The 15484-nt window shown below is 44.2% G+C and overlaps 1 protein-coding gene across 1 annotated transcript in view; it reads right to left on the bottom strand.

Annotated features, from left to right (window-relative positions):
- Positions 1-6743: 6743 nt before the first annotated feature.
- The window catches only part of LOC119646939 (inactive pancreatic lipase-related protein 1), a 37946-nt gene continuing 29205 nt past the window's right edge, over positions 6744-15484 (bottom strand). Inside the window, exons 2-4 of the mRNA XM_038047629.1 lie at positions 7400-8104; positions 7166-7334; positions 6744-7085 (exon numbers count right to left, since the gene is read on the bottom strand). Of these exons, the coding sequence (XP_037903557.1) occupies positions 6974-7085; positions 7166-7334; positions 7400-8104 (986 nt within the window). The 3' untranslated portion in view covers positions 6744-6973. The remainder of the gene's footprint in view (positions 7086-7165; positions 7335-7399; positions 8105-15484) is intronic.

Genomic DNA, 15484 nt, shown 5'->3' with positions numbered 1-15484 from the left:
GTTTCTTCTTGCCTCCAAGAATTCTGGATAGTGAAAGTTACGTGCTCTGAATCCTCTAAGACCCCATCGATTTTTTAACAGATGAGTAAGGTTTCCATATTAACCTTGTGCAGGTATTGCCGGTATCCTCCGTGGCTAGTGAGGTTATAATTGATTTCCCCATGTTAGGGATCAACTTGTGTGTCCAACGTTTGAGTAGTCCCATCGCTGTTGCCATCAGCGATAATTATAGATCTCTCGCTTTGCTTCCCATAAAGGAGAGATTGACCTGGTTTTATATATGTTCGTCATCTCATTTGCCAAGATGTTAATCGGCATTATTCCTAAGGCGATGAACGCCACATCATCTGAGATAGTCCGGCAGAACACACCCTTAAGGCTATTCTTCTGCAGACCGCACTTAGTTTACAGCCATTAAGTTAGATATGTAGCGTTGGTCCTCAAACTGGGACTGCATTCAGCAAGATGAAACTCATCATTTTCGCAAATATACTTTACGTCCTGCTTAAAATTGAGCAAGCTTGGAAGTGAGGACATAACTCATAATTCTAATACGAGAGAAATTCCTCTTCAGGACTGCTTCCGCCTTTTCCTCCACGAGTGTCAACCCAGCGCTAGTCAACTAAGCTTTAACAGACTGATTGCTATGCCGCATGAGTCCAACTCAGCATCTTAACCTAGTCCCCGAGGAATACATAAGGGCTGGCAAGATCATTGTCTTATACAGTAAGAACTTTGAGCCTATGGTGAGACATTTCAAGCGAAACAGTTTTTGTAAGCTGAAATAGGCTCTGTTGGCAGCCAACAACGGTCCGCGAATTTCATCGTTATAGCTGTTATCGATTGTGATTTTAGACCCAAGATAGGAGAAATTTTCAACGGTCTCAAAGTTGTAGTCCCGATTCAATGTTGATCGTTCTTCGGTTTTTGGCGCTGAAGTTGTCACCATGTCTTGTCTTCATTAATGTGCAGTCCAAGACCCCGTCGATATCTGCATACACGATCTGGATAAAGGTAGACTGTATATCCCGGGTTGTTGTTCCTATAATGTCAATATCGTCAGCTTAGGCCAGTAGTTGTATGGACTTGAAGAGGTTGGTGGCTCTCGCATTTACGTCCACATAGCGAATCACTTCCTCCAGTTCCAGGTTAACAAGGACACATTATAACGCAGTGTGGGAGTCTCATTGAAGCGCGGAAACCTCAAACCTTTCTGGTCCCACATTCGCAATTGCCGCTGTCCTGCCCAGCTATCCCCTCCTTAAACTAAATCCTCTAACTTTTCAGCTAACTCCCCCCAACTATCTTGTGATTTACTCTGCCGCCATTTTGCCTCAGTCTATGTTCCCTCTCCTTCCTCCTCTCCCTCCTGCTAGTGGGTGTAAACATTAAAAAGTGTCACTGAATCTGCTACTCGCTCTAATCTTCACCCACATTCTTCTCTTACTCTCTTAATAGACATTCCTTACCATACCTAAATTCCACTCAAGACCTCGGAGTCTCTTTTGACAATAAGCTCCACTTGGACAACCATTGCCCCGAAGTCACCAATCGAGCAGCAAAATTGTCAGGCATTAAATTTTGCTTTGATCTTGACTCCATCCAACCCTCTTGTTCCGGGATCTGGTCATCTTCCCGTAACTGCGATTGTCATACCCTTGAAAATGAACAACGTCAATTCACTAGTTTCCTTTTCTATAAGAAAACCTTCCTATGTGGCTCTTTATATGTGGTTGCGCTTCACTTTTTGTTGGGGTATAGCGCGCCAAACGCACCTACGCGCCATCGTAGGACCGTAGGACTTTCGAAACGCTCGCACTGCTCCTCTACTCTTCTGCGTCAAGTGCCCTTGGGACGCTATTTTGGGGGAGTGGATGACGTAGGCATCAATGCAGTTGTCCCCATCATTCTCAAAACGAATGCAGTTGTCGCCGCTCCTTAATGTCTCACCTATTCACTGCCACTTCCACCTTCCGATGATAGTGCGTACGGGTGGCAGGCCTGTCCGCAGAACCAAGTCCTTCGTTTGTGATAGTATTAGGCCAGCGTACTTGGATGATATGACGCAGACAGATATTGATGAAAAATTTTCCATGTGGCATACCCATATTGCATGCAATAAGTCGGGAAACCGGAAGCTGAGCGCTTCAGGTATGAAAGGTTTTGTGTATTTTTTTTATAAAACGATTTGAGTTTGCATTTGTTCCATTAGAACCTAGCACATAATACATGCATATATTATGTGCGAATATCCACTTTCGCGTGATATTGACAATCAAAGTCTTAAATTTGTACAGAAACGGCAACTTTGACTTGCTATAACTTTGCTAGTAATAGTGCGATTTCCACCAAACTTAGCAGGATTATGCTCCATATTATAGCCTACATTGCCGCTCGTGATTCTAGCATGAACTTCAGGGGGGTTTTGCAGCTAATTAATAAAAATCATAGTAATGTACTAGTGTTAACTTTAACTTTTGAACAGATATCGATATGGAGGATACTTCGGAGCCTAGGCACCATATAGTGGCAATCTATTGATATTTTTTAGATTTTTCGATTGCGAAAGTTTCTGAGTGTCCGGGTAGCTGAGTGGTTAGAGCACTAGGCTACCGTACGGAAGGTCACGGTTCAAATCTCACTGGTGACAGTGGAATTTGAATCGTGATTTGACGTCGGATACCAGTCGACTCAGCTGTGAATGAGTACCTGAGTCAAATCAGGGTAATAATCTCGGGCGAGCGCAATGCTGACCACATTGCCTCCTACAGTCTACTGTAGTGTACCGTTACGGTCTTGAATGAAGTGCTCTAACACACTTCAAGGCCTAGATCCAATATGGATTATTGCGCCAACGATTATTATTATTATTATTATTAAGTTTCTGAGAATGGGTCCGCTAAAGGAATGCTCACTTTTAACACCTTATCACACTCCCCACCTTCCCAGCAAATTTCAAAACTAGCACCGGCTTCGGAAAGTATTAACCAAAACCTTTCATTTGATACCCCACATGACTATGTTTGATGAAAAACTCCGCCATACTATTAACATCAAATGCTGGTCTTAAGTTCAGGTAAAGGAGGAAGGTTTCAGGCAACGTACTTTGTACTTTGGAGACATCAGGACGTAAGTAAGTTAGTCGAGTAAAACAGGTAAATGTTGGGATCCTAAATTAAAAGACCGAGGAACTCGCAACTCGCCTTCGGAGAAGGCGCATTGATATCTGATCTGATGATCTGATGGTAACCCGAACGCGGTAAAAATGGACATAAACTTCTCTATTTTGGTAGCCGACATACTCAGTACGATGTCGGGAGATGCCATTAAGAAGTCGAACGATTTGATGATCGGCTGATCAAGCTCACCATTATATCAGCTGATCGCACTATTCACTTCTTGAACGCGTACGCACCACAGTTAGGTCGACCTGTTGCCGAGAAAGATACCTTTTGGGAAAAGACTTGTCACGTGGCTGTTGACAACTATATCATCTTTAAGGTAGCACCCTCTCACCACTGCTCTTTGTTTTTGTTATGGACACCGTTACATGGGACATCCAACGTCCAGCGCCCTATATACTACCTTATGCAGATGGAGTTTTCCTAGCATCTAATGATCTCGAGGCATTTGTCTAAAAGTGGAAGGATCGCCTCATGCAAAACGGACGAAGATTGAATCAGAATAAAACTGAATTTTTGACGACCGATCCCCATCAGACAGGCACTATCACTGTCAGCGGCAGTGACCCATTTGGCCACTGGCAAACTGCGATATGAAATTACTTCATACATTAAAGTAATCCAAATGAAGAGGCGTTCCACAACTGGTGTTCTTTGTGATCGACGTATCAACGAACATCTCAAATCAAAAATTTACCGCCATGTCGTCTGTCCTGTCGCTCTCTATAGTTCTAAGTGTTGGCCGACTATAAAAGACAATGAACGGCGTCTTGCGGTAATGGAGACGAAGATATTGAATTGGACTAGTGGCGTGACATGTTTTGATCACATCCGAAATGGTATATGATATCCACGATTGTTACAGGGCTACACCGATCGTGGAAAAATTGCGAGAGAGAACCAGAATTCACTTGTCAAGATTGGTCTGAACATCGAAGTCGATGGTAAACGACCAAAAGGCCGACCGAAACAACGGTTGCTTAATATGCTGGATGGGGGATTTAAAAGCTTGGAGATTGCATGACCGTAGTGTGTAACATTACTGGCAATATCTTTCCTAACCACTTAGCATACGACACCAAGTAGGGCGATAAGGTATGTACATAACACTGGGTAGATTGTGGATTTGAGGCATTCATTGAAGTGTCGATCACAAATTACGTTAGCTGTGATTGCACTAATACGTGAATTGATTTCGTGGGCCAGGTATTTAAACCGCTCAGTTCTTGGCAGGATTTTGTCAGTGGCAGTTATAATGCCAGTTTCATCAAGACTGGTCTAGAAGAAAGAAGAGGATTATTTCTTTGGTGAACACTAATGAAAAAACGGAGCGCCACATTTTGAATTTTATTGTTTTGCTTGCGGCGAAGTAATTGACCCCAGTTCCTCTGAAATGATCACCCGTGCCCATGGTCGTCTTTTAAGTGTAGATGGGGGTTTGTAAAACAATGGGTAGACTACACTTGTGGTTTCGTTGACCTAAAATAGTTTCACAGGTCAAGGACTATATTTTTAATTGTCACTGGACTTCTACTTTTCCTACTGTACGTTAACTCCGCAAGATTTGCATTAATCAAGGGGCGTCCTCCAATATAAGGCCTGAGGATGCTTTGACAGGAAGGGAATCTCAAAGGATCTGCGCTATTGCACACTGGGGACGCACGCATTGCTTACGAATACGTGTAGTTTTGTAAAATGACACGAGAGGGATCCAAGTACTCAAAGGACCACCCACTTTCCCCAGGCCTGACTAGCATAGAGGCAAGCAAGCAAGTGTCGACGGAACACTTCGATATACTTTCAGTATTTGCCCGTGGCGGGAGCCTTATGTCGGCAATCGAGTTACATTGTCTATATCATGGCTTGGTTACAATATGAGGTAGTAATTGGTTAGCAATATGAGAATATTTCAATAACAATAAACATCTCTCGTTGAAGACCATTAAGAGCCTCACAACGGTCCCTACTCTTCCCGGTCTAACAGCTTAATGATGTTACTAGCCAAGTTACATGGTCTGTAGTAGACGAATTAGCAACTTAGTTGGTAATGTTGTTAGAGGTCTGTCAACCGCTTTACCCGAAAACGGTGGCAGAGTACCGTTTGGATGTTCCTGCTAGCATCAAAAACCCAAATGAATATAATCATTGTATTGCCCGAGGTAAGCATTGATGTCATGAAAGAAAAATCATTTAAATTCGCGATCTAGTGAGGTCTATGACCTGTTAGGGACCCAAAAAGAAGTAAATTATCAAACGAAGACTGCTCAGAAATTTACTCAACTATGTTGAAGACAAGGATTGCATAAGAAGGTTCATTAAGTAGGCTTGAAACACTCATACGATGGTATAAGGAAGTCGTGAGAAAAAAATAAACTGACATCCAGTCCACAAGGAAGAAGAACTTCAAAGATAGCATAAACACTTTAGCGAGGTATCGGTGCGGCGCTGAGTTGCTATTGACGAAGGGAGAAGTGAAAGCGATATCCGGAGGCTTTCAAGATCCGTTAAAACTGACCTACCATCGGTTGAAGGAATCATAAATGCAACCAAAGGGTACACAACTATTAATCGACAGTGATCGATAACCAACAGACAGACAATTATGGTACAAAATAAAACTGCCAAACACCGGGAGGCCAAAATCACTGCATCCTTTACTAACCGTTACTTACTTAATCTGATGGTCTACATATACTCCATCTTTTCTTCTTCGTACATCCTGTGAAAAGGAAAAGGTGTAATAGGGCGCTGTTGACTAAGAGTATCTTCGAGACGAAGCAGCACGGGCAGAGCCTGGATCGAGGTTAATCTCGGTGTGTAAAATTGTGATAAATCTAGCGAAGAGGAAAGCCTGTTACTGCTGGTGATCCCTAGTTTTCTTAATAGTGTTCGAGCTGATCTCATATAAATCATAAATGATAGATTGATAGACTAAGCAAATACACCGAGACCAAATTCATGTTATGAAATGCAGTTATCTCAACACCAAGGTCAAGTTGAGACAGCGCTTATAAAGCGACCCCCATTATCACTTGAAGACTCTAAGCCTTCGTCAAAAAGCACCTGTCTTCGACATATCATCGGAGTACGCTGAACTTGGTCGACACCAAGACATGCCAATCATACGCACTGAGATTGAAAGGAGGAACTAGCAGTGGATAGATCACACATCAAGGAGGGGCGATAATTACATTTTGGGTAACGTCATGCAGTGGAATCAACTCTTCCAACATGGCCGATGAGTGTGTCGCCCCAAAGGCATTTGGCATAGAACGGTGGAGAAGGAGCACAGAGATCTCGGAAAATCGTAGGAGGGGCTGAAGCACATTTCAACAACCGCGAATGATGGCGCATAGGTGTGGTTGATGTGTTATACCCAAAGAAGGACATAGGCTTAGTGGAAGAACTCCGACTTCGATTCTATATGAGCTTCTCATTTTTCAGTCCAACAATCTTCAGATTCGCAAACTAATACTGAAATATCTAAAACAAAGGTTAACTTTCAAGCCAGATAGATTGACTTCTGGATAATACCAAGCCTCCCGATAGAAAAGGTACTCGTAAGTTTAAAAGTAGGTTCACATGTTTTATTTACAACGAGTCAATAATTTATCTATAACAACTAAAATGTAGAAACCTAAACAAAAATCTGCTAAAATAAAATTAGCCTTGCATCCACCTGATAAAGCATGTCCATAAAGCCTTTTTCTAAACAATCTAAGATTTCTTAGAAGTTACTTAAGGATCATAGTTCCGGTAACCTGAAAACGCATTTGCGCGTTCTTATTATTTTACTTTCGTAATCCATTGTATTCCCCTGATCTGGCAGATTGTCTTTTTCCTGGATATCCTCTTGCATAGGGTGGTTTTGAGTTTGTTGTCACATAGTAGGTACCACGGGCCCTGAAAGGTAGAAAAAGATATTCGTTAGAAAGACTGACCTAAAACTGATTCTATTATGATTGATGAAACTTAAAGTTTACTTGGGGGTACAGTGTTCGCCCATTAGAACGAGCTCAGATTCCTTCGGTTCGCACCATCCTATCAAATAGGTGAGAAGGTTTGTGCAAGGTCCTGCGTAGAATCCTCGATCTGTCGTTATTGATTCGATGAAGTATGGGGTGACTTTGGTGTGATCGCATGCTAACGTTTCTGAAATATAAGATCGCTGCATTAAAAGTATCTTTCTTGGTAGTAAAACAGTATTTGTTACTCACGAAACAACGTTGTGCTGGCACATCCCGGCTGACTAGTTCCACCGTTGATATAAAAATCTGCATGGCCACTATTGTGCCATTGTCCTAAAATTCCAGCTCCAGTATGTAAAACATCCACAAAATGAGCATCTGATGGATCTAAGTCTCTGGTGTTATTTGATCCTGCATAGAAGAAAATCGTAGGATCGAGTCCTGTTATCCTGCCAATTTTTCCTTCGGCCGCTGTTAGAAAATTTGCTACCAATCCAGCAATATGGGCTCCTACACTATATCCTATGAAGTGTAGACCATCAGGTACCACGCCACGAGGATGGCGTGCCAAATATTTCACTAGTTGGGCAATGCACATGGCACCAAACCTCGGCGCCCAATCCATTTGGCTTAGACACGGTTCTTTAACGGCGGTCGAGTAGTCGACGATGATGATGTTGTAGTTGCCAACCGTGAAGTATGCTTTCCGGATTTCAGGGCTGGGGTTGTTGTTTCGACCCCCACCAAATCCATGGATTACAATTTTCGTAGGATGTGCTGGGTTGAAGTGCGTAAAGTACAACTGCTCGGGATTGAGTACGTCAAGTAGCTCTGGATCATCTTGGGTTCGTCTAGTGTAAAGATAGAATTGAATTTTAGGATGCGGACATCGGAACGGTCGCTCGAGGCATGAGTCACTGACAAATACGTCAGGTTCTTTTTCATCTTCGGCAACTGAAAAGAAAATTTAATGAGTACTTTGGCCAATGGGGAATGTGATGTTCAAGGGCCATTTTTAACCAAAAATAACAATATTAGAAGATGGTTCTATCAGATAAGTTCAAAATCAGATTTGCTTGACCGCGAAGATGGATGGAAATTGGTGACTGGCCCCGCGACAGGTCGACCAAGAAAATGCATACAATGTCGTTACAAACATGATGACCGGATTGAGTCACAAGCCTCGGAGAAATGCTAGGGCGTCCACCTTAGTCGACGCGGCAGGACGAGTCCTGGTCCTGTCGAGAAATAGGCAAGGGTTCTTGACGCATGGACGGCGTCAGGACGTAAGCAAGTTAGTCCGAACACAACGAAAAAAGCAAATACGTGTTTGCACGCGAAATGTTGGTACCCTAACTGGAAAGGTCGAGGAAAAGACACATTGATATCTGCGCTCTACAAGAAACCCGATGGTCTGGTGCCAAAAGCTGCGACATTGAACGCGAACGCGGTAAAAATGGCTACAAACTTCTCTATTTTGGTAACCCATACACTCAATATGGTGTTGGCATTGCCATCTCAGAGGGTTTCCGTGATGCCATTAAAGAAGTCGAATGATTTAATGATCGGCTGATGAAGCTCACCATTATATCAGCTGATCGCACTGTTCACTTCTTTACCCCGTATGCACCACAGACAGGTCGACCTGATGCCGAGAAAGATGCCTTCTGGCAACTTCTCGATGAAAAGACTTGTCACGTACCTGCTGACGATTATATAATCATTGCAGGCGACCTTAATGGTCATGTGGGTGAAAAGGCAGACGGTAACAGGTGCCATGGGGGAAAGGGGTTCGGAGCGCGCAATGAGGGTGGCGAGCGTATTGTCGATTTTGCGGACACCCACCAAAACCAAGTGGCCGAGGAGAACCTCCATAGTGGTGGCACCGGGAGACGCTGTACTCACTTTGGTTTGCCGGCCGTGATGCAGCAGGCGAATGCTCCAAAGGCCTAATTAGGGCGATCAGACCCGAGTCTGCACGGGGACTCGTCTGAATTGGCAAATCGGTCACGAAACCTTACCAGGGGTATATTGGTACCATGGGAACCGGGATAGCCCCTGGACTCTCATACTTCGGGTGAACTCCCGTTGAATGTGAGTACAGCTCGGTTGTTTGCGGTTGGCCCCCCTAGTGGGAGTTTCATGGTGGTTGTGGTTGTGCTCAAGAGAGAAGAGACCTTCGGACCTCGGCGTGGTGTTGCATTTTAGCAGGGGTGCCGTACTCCTTAGTTTAGTAGAGATTTAGGTAATTCTTGCAACCACCAGTATGAATGCTAAGCCATGCACTTGGTATAGACTGGTACCGTTGTTGCTTGTCTCAGTGGGGCTCTGATTGTGGTCACAAAATCAATCCGTGTCTGAAGAGGACCGTAGGATTAAGTCTCCGCGACAGGTGCCTACGTTAAACACTCACAGAACCTGACGACATCGAATCTGAGCTCTGGAAAGCGAAGAGCTGAGACCCAACACTGCGGCTCAGTGAATTCTTTAACCGGGTTATTCAGGAAGGAAGAACACCATCTGACTGGCAAGAAAGTACCACTGTTCCACTTCCCCTCGGACACCACCTTGTCGTGGTGGGGGAGCCTGTAGTTTACTACTACACTAAGGGTGTCCAAAAATATGAATATGGAAACAATGGATTTAAACTCTCCAAATGGTAAGAAGTCACAGACTTCGAATCCACCCGCGACCATGAGCAATCATGTCGCGGCCGAGGCGCGGATTTTGGAGGCCTCACCACATTCATACTCGCCTACAGATCAATCTGTAGAAGGCATGCTTTCCGACTCAGTGGAAAGTTTGCACTTGGTGCCTACGGCGAAGTTAACCAGAAAGGAAAGTACGGAAACTTTCAAATTGGGAGAAACTGGAAATCCGACTACGGCTGAATTATGCCTGTCAGAACCTTCTCCTTCATCCTTACCAGGAAGAGCGGAAGAACGGGAAGCTGGTGATGTGGACCCTACTGGTTTAACGCCGGTGCGTGGAAATGGATCCAAGCGGTCCGGACACCGTGAACCTGGAAAGGCCCGAAGCCGACGGCAGAAGAGAGCACTGCGAAGGAAAATGAAGCACCTTGGGAATGAGGACATGGCGTGGCTGTACCACTAGGCGCGGTAACGCCCAGAGAAATCGGACACAAGGAAGCGGAATCTCCGGCGGAAGGTGGGGATAAACTGGAAACCCTGGTAAAATCCACACTGGACGCACCAGACTCTTCTGTTAGCGACAATAGACTAAGTTTATGTCGAAAAACACAAAGATTGGTCAAATCAACCTGCAGCATGCCAAAGCTCCCTCCTACCTGTTGGCAGCGAGAATGACAAAGCTGCAGGATTTCCCCTATATCTTTCTGGTGCAAGAACCGTGGGTTCGATTTAACAGAATCTGTGGCATTGGATCAGTAAAGGGGGCTGGGATCTTCTACGACGAAAGATCCATAAGACCGAGAGCTTGCGTCCTGATGTCAAGACGGTTAGAGGCAACTATGCTGAGACAATATTGTTCCCAGGACTTAGCTACGGTCATCATACAATACCAAATAAATGGCGAGAGGAAAAACATCATAGTTGCCTCCGCTTATTTACCCTATGATTCTTTGTATCCTCCACCGACGCAAGAACTTAGGGATCTGGTGGCGTATGCAGAATCAAGTGGTCTCGAACTCTTAATAGGTTGGGATGCGAATGCTCAACATATTTGTTGGGGCAGTAGCAAATGTAATCCAAGAGGAGAGAAGCTATTTGATTTCATCAGTTCAGCTGGTCTTATGACTGCAAACGTAGGGTGCGCCCCTACGTTCGTGGGACCGAGAAGAAGCGAAGTAATTGACCTAACAATCTGTACCCCAAAATTGTTAGGGTTGATTACACACTGGCGAGTGCTAGATGAGGTCTCACTGTCAGATCACCGATATCTAGAATTCAATCAGACTATTGCGGGCGAACAGTCTGCAGTACAAAGACAGAACCCTAGGAAAACGGATCGGGCAAAGTTCAATGAACTTCTTGGCAATAAAGTACAGTTCCCTAGGCGACTAAGGACTCCTTTGGTGCTGGAAGATGAATTGAAAACTCTGAATTGCAACTTTTAGAGTGCTATGAAGAGGCTTGTCTTATTTCCCGAGGCCAAAGCGGTAAAACGGTTCCTTGGTGGAACCGAGAACTGCAAAAGCTCAGGAAATCAACCAGGCGACTTCTAAATCGCGCTTGCAAAAGTAACAAGAACGAAGATTGGTTAAATTTCAGGAACTCACAACGCGAATATAAGAGGCTCGTGAGGTGCTCGAAACGAGGCTCTTTTATAGCATACTGTGAGGAACTGCAAGGCGAAAGGGAGACTTCAAGGCTGTGAAGAGTCCTCAAAAGGGATGAGTCGGCCAAGTTGGATTCTCTTAGAAAACCCGACGGTACTTTCACGAGCTCCAGACTGGACTCAGTACAGACCCTCCTGGAAGTACACCTTCCGGGAGAACGGGTGAGAGAGGTGGTAGGGGGAGAGTTGACGGTTCTTGCAACCCCTTCAACACGCAAGCGTTGCAAGGGGAACTGGAACACTGCGAAAGCGGTTGTTACCCACGAAAAGGTGAGAGCTGCCATACTATCCTTTGAACATTTCAAAGCACCTGGCAAGGATGGCATCTATCCGGCAATGCTAAAGGAGGGTATGGAGCATTTAGAGCAACCTCTAAGAAATATTTTTCGAAGATGTCTTGCTCTGGGTTACGTGCCTTCATCTTGGCAACAGGTTAAGGTAGTTTTCATACCGAAGCCTGGGAAAGATGACTATTCTAATCCAAAGAACTTCAGACAGAACAGTTTGACTTCATTCTTGCTGAAAGGTTTGGAGAGACTGGTGGAGCGTCACATTCGTGGAAACGCACTTAGGTCACACCCACTTAGTGAAAACTAACATGCTTACCAACGTGGAAAGTCCTGTGAGTCTGCTCTTCATTCTTTGGTCACAAAGATAGAGGATGCAACTTTGAATGGTGAGTACGCGATGGGGGTGTTCGTGGACATTAAAGGGGCTTTTGACTGTGCGCCTTTTCAAAAACTTTGTGATGCCGCCAGAGCGCATGGTGTTGATGATGCTTTAATTAAGTGGATCCATGCTATGCTAACGCAAAGATTGTTGTGCGCTGAGGTAGGAGTCGATCACTACCTGACTACGGAAGCGACGAAGGGCTGCCCCCAAGGAGGTGTGCTTTCGCCGCTTCTGTGGAGTATGCTGATCGACTCACTGCTATGCGAACTGCAAAATTTGCCAATACATGCTCAAGCTTATGCTGATGACGTGGCTGTACTTGCTGTTGATCGGGATCTTGGAACGGTGTGTAGGAATATACAGCGTGCCGTTGATTTGATAGACAGCTGGTGCCTTAGACATGGTTTGTCAGTTAATCCAAATAAAACCACAATGGTTTTATTCACAAAACGGAGAAAACTGGATGGACTTTGTCTCCCTGAGATGAGGGGTACTACCCTTCAACTCTCCGAAGAAGTGAAATATTTGGGGGTCACTCTAGATAAAAAACTTCTTTGGAACAAACATGTAGAGGTAAAGATGAAACGAGCTCTCACAGCTTATGGGCTGTGCAGACGGACCTTTGCCTCGACATGGGGACTCAGGCCTCATGTGGTAATGTGGATATACGTTGCCATCATTAGGCCGATGTTCGTATATGCATCCGTAGTGTGGTGGGTTAAGGTGAGACAAAAAGGTTTTCACCGTAAACTAGCCGCACTGCAAAGAATTGTTTGTCTGGGTATCACGACATCCGGCGCAGCTCTGAATGCACTACTCAATTTGCAGCCCCTGGATATATTTATTCAAAGCACTGCAATGAGAGCAGCTCATAGACTAATTCGATTAGATCTATGGGAAAACAACGGATGTGGGGGCACAGAGCATTGGAAGAGTTACTGGGAGGACTAAATCCAGTACTTACAATGCCTTCCGATTCTCGTGTCCCCATACATCTGTTTGGTAGAAGATATGAAGTTACCCTGAAGCGTAGAGAGGATTGGGAAGACCCAGAGGAATGCGTGGCGGGATATACGGAAGTCTTCTACACCGATGGCTCAAAAACAGAAGAGGGTTCTGGAACCGGAGCCTACCTCTCGAATAAAAACGAGAAGTGGGCTTTTCCTTTGGGACAATATGCAACGGTTTTTCAAGCCGAAGTTTATGCGATCCTAAGGGTGGCAAACTGGGTGATTGACGAGCGGTTGAAGGGCAGGCGCATCGCAATCTGCAGTGACAGTCAAGCTGCACTGAGGGCATTGACCAGTCCTTTGATCACCTCGAAAATCGGTCAGGAATGCAGAAACCGTTTGAACTCTATGTCTAGATTCAATACGGTGGAACTACTCTGGGTACCTGGCCACTGTGGAATAGAGGGAAATGAAATGTCGGACGCTTTAGCGAAAGAGGGGTCAACCTCCCCTATGCCGGGACCGGAGCCAGCAATTGGGGTATCAGTAGCGTTGGCTAAATCTGTTTTCAAAAACTGGGAAGAAGTTTCCCATAATGACAGGTGGCAGAGCCTAAATGCTGCTCAACACACCAAACTTTTCTTGCCAGAACCCAACACACGTACCGCAAAATTTATCCTGTCGAAAAGCAGGAGGACTTGCAGGTGTATTGTGGGCATTCTGACAGGCCATAATTCAGTAGCTAGGTATATGTTCAGAATAGGAATTACCGAAGATGATACGTGTCCCTCGTGCGTTATGAAATTGCTTCATGCATTAACGCAACCTGGATGAAGTGGCGTTCCACAACTGGTGTCCTTTGTGATCGACGTATCAACGAACGTCTCAAATCTAAAATTTACCGCGATGTCGTCCGTCCAGTCGATCTCTATGGTTCTGAGTGTTGGCCGACTATAAAAGACAATGAACGGCGTCTCGCGGTAATGGAGACGAAGATGCTACGTTGGACCAGTGGCGTCACACGTTTAGATCAATTCGAAATGAGGATATCCGCGATCGTTATGGGGTTGCACCGATCGTGGAAAAGTTGCGAGAGAGGCGTCTTCGATGGTATGGTCACGCAATTCGTGCCAACAAGAATTCACTTGCCAAGATTGATCTGGACATCGAAGTCGATGGTAAACGACCAAAAGGCAGACCTAAACAACGGTGGCTTGATACGCTAGATGGGGATTTGAAAGCCTCGAGATTGCACCCAGATCAGGCATTCGAACCGACCCCGCTTGTGAACGGGACAAAGGCTGAAGAAAAAGAAGAAGAAGATGGATGGAAAAGAGATGAAGTCGAAATAAAGGAAATTATCAAAAAGTACTGCTCCACATTAAGATCAATTCTACCATACCTCACTTTCAATTCATCAATTGTAAACCACAATGGCTCACTGACTCACTTACGCAACTATTACCTAATCTGTGTTTACATTAAGATACTTTGCTTGGTTTTATAGCAATTTCCTACTTTGAGGGTTCATAGTCACTCTTTACGCAAGAAATGCAATGAAATGTACTTTTTTAAGCGCAACTATTGCTTACATGGTAGATTGAGTGCGCCATTCGAGTAGAAACTTTGTACCCGACTACCCTCGGAGTACTTGAGGAATAACATTTATCGTGATATTTTGAAATGTGATTGCCCATAAAAGTGTAATTTATAAAAAAGCTTTTCTGGATAGTTTTTTTCTTGTATCATTCATACATATTTATACTCATATGGAGATTACATCATAACATATGCATTTCTGCATGTAATATCTTTTTTCCTTGTGATATTCAAGGTCCAAAGAGATTAGGTGCGTTTGGCACGTTTTAGGCAAAATGGATAGCATCCCACATAAAAATCTTCCAGCGAAATTGTTTAAACATGTGTAAAGATAGTTACGGAGATAGTCACGTCTAGTGAGATTCATATTCAGATTTTACATAATATCTCAGTAAAAGTGAAGGTGTTCAGATATTGTTGTGGGCTTTCGAAACGATCTACTTTGTTCTGGAATGAGATACATATTTTGTTAAAGGAGAAACCCAACTGAATGAAGGTTTTTACATTCAATCTTTTTGGAGCACCTGAGGGATTTGATTACGAAGATCTAGAAAAGGTGATGACTTACTTTACTTTTCAGATTAGAGTGAATTATTGTTACATGATTCACATAAAGTCTCGCATTGTGGGTTGGTTTGTATTTAAAAACGTCTTTTGTCGATAAAACACAAAAACAGTCTCCCTTAATTTTGAACTGCTGGAAAAAGATTGCGGTTAAAGCCGAAACCTCACTCTACCAATGGTGATATCATCAATTTACTGCTGCCTATAAGAGTCCATTATCCTTCTCCTTATC

This window comes from Hermetia illucens, chromosome 1 (genome assembly GCF_905115235.1).
Source record: "Hermetia illucens chromosome 1, iHerIll2.2.curated.20191125, whole genome shotgun sequence".
Classification (NCBI taxonomy): domain Eukaryota; kingdom Metazoa; phylum Arthropoda; class Insecta; order Diptera; family Stratiomyidae; genus Hermetia; species Hermetia illucens.
The sequence above is the reverse complement of the archived record's forward strand: the minus strand, read 5'-3'. Positions and strand labels throughout refer to the sequence as shown.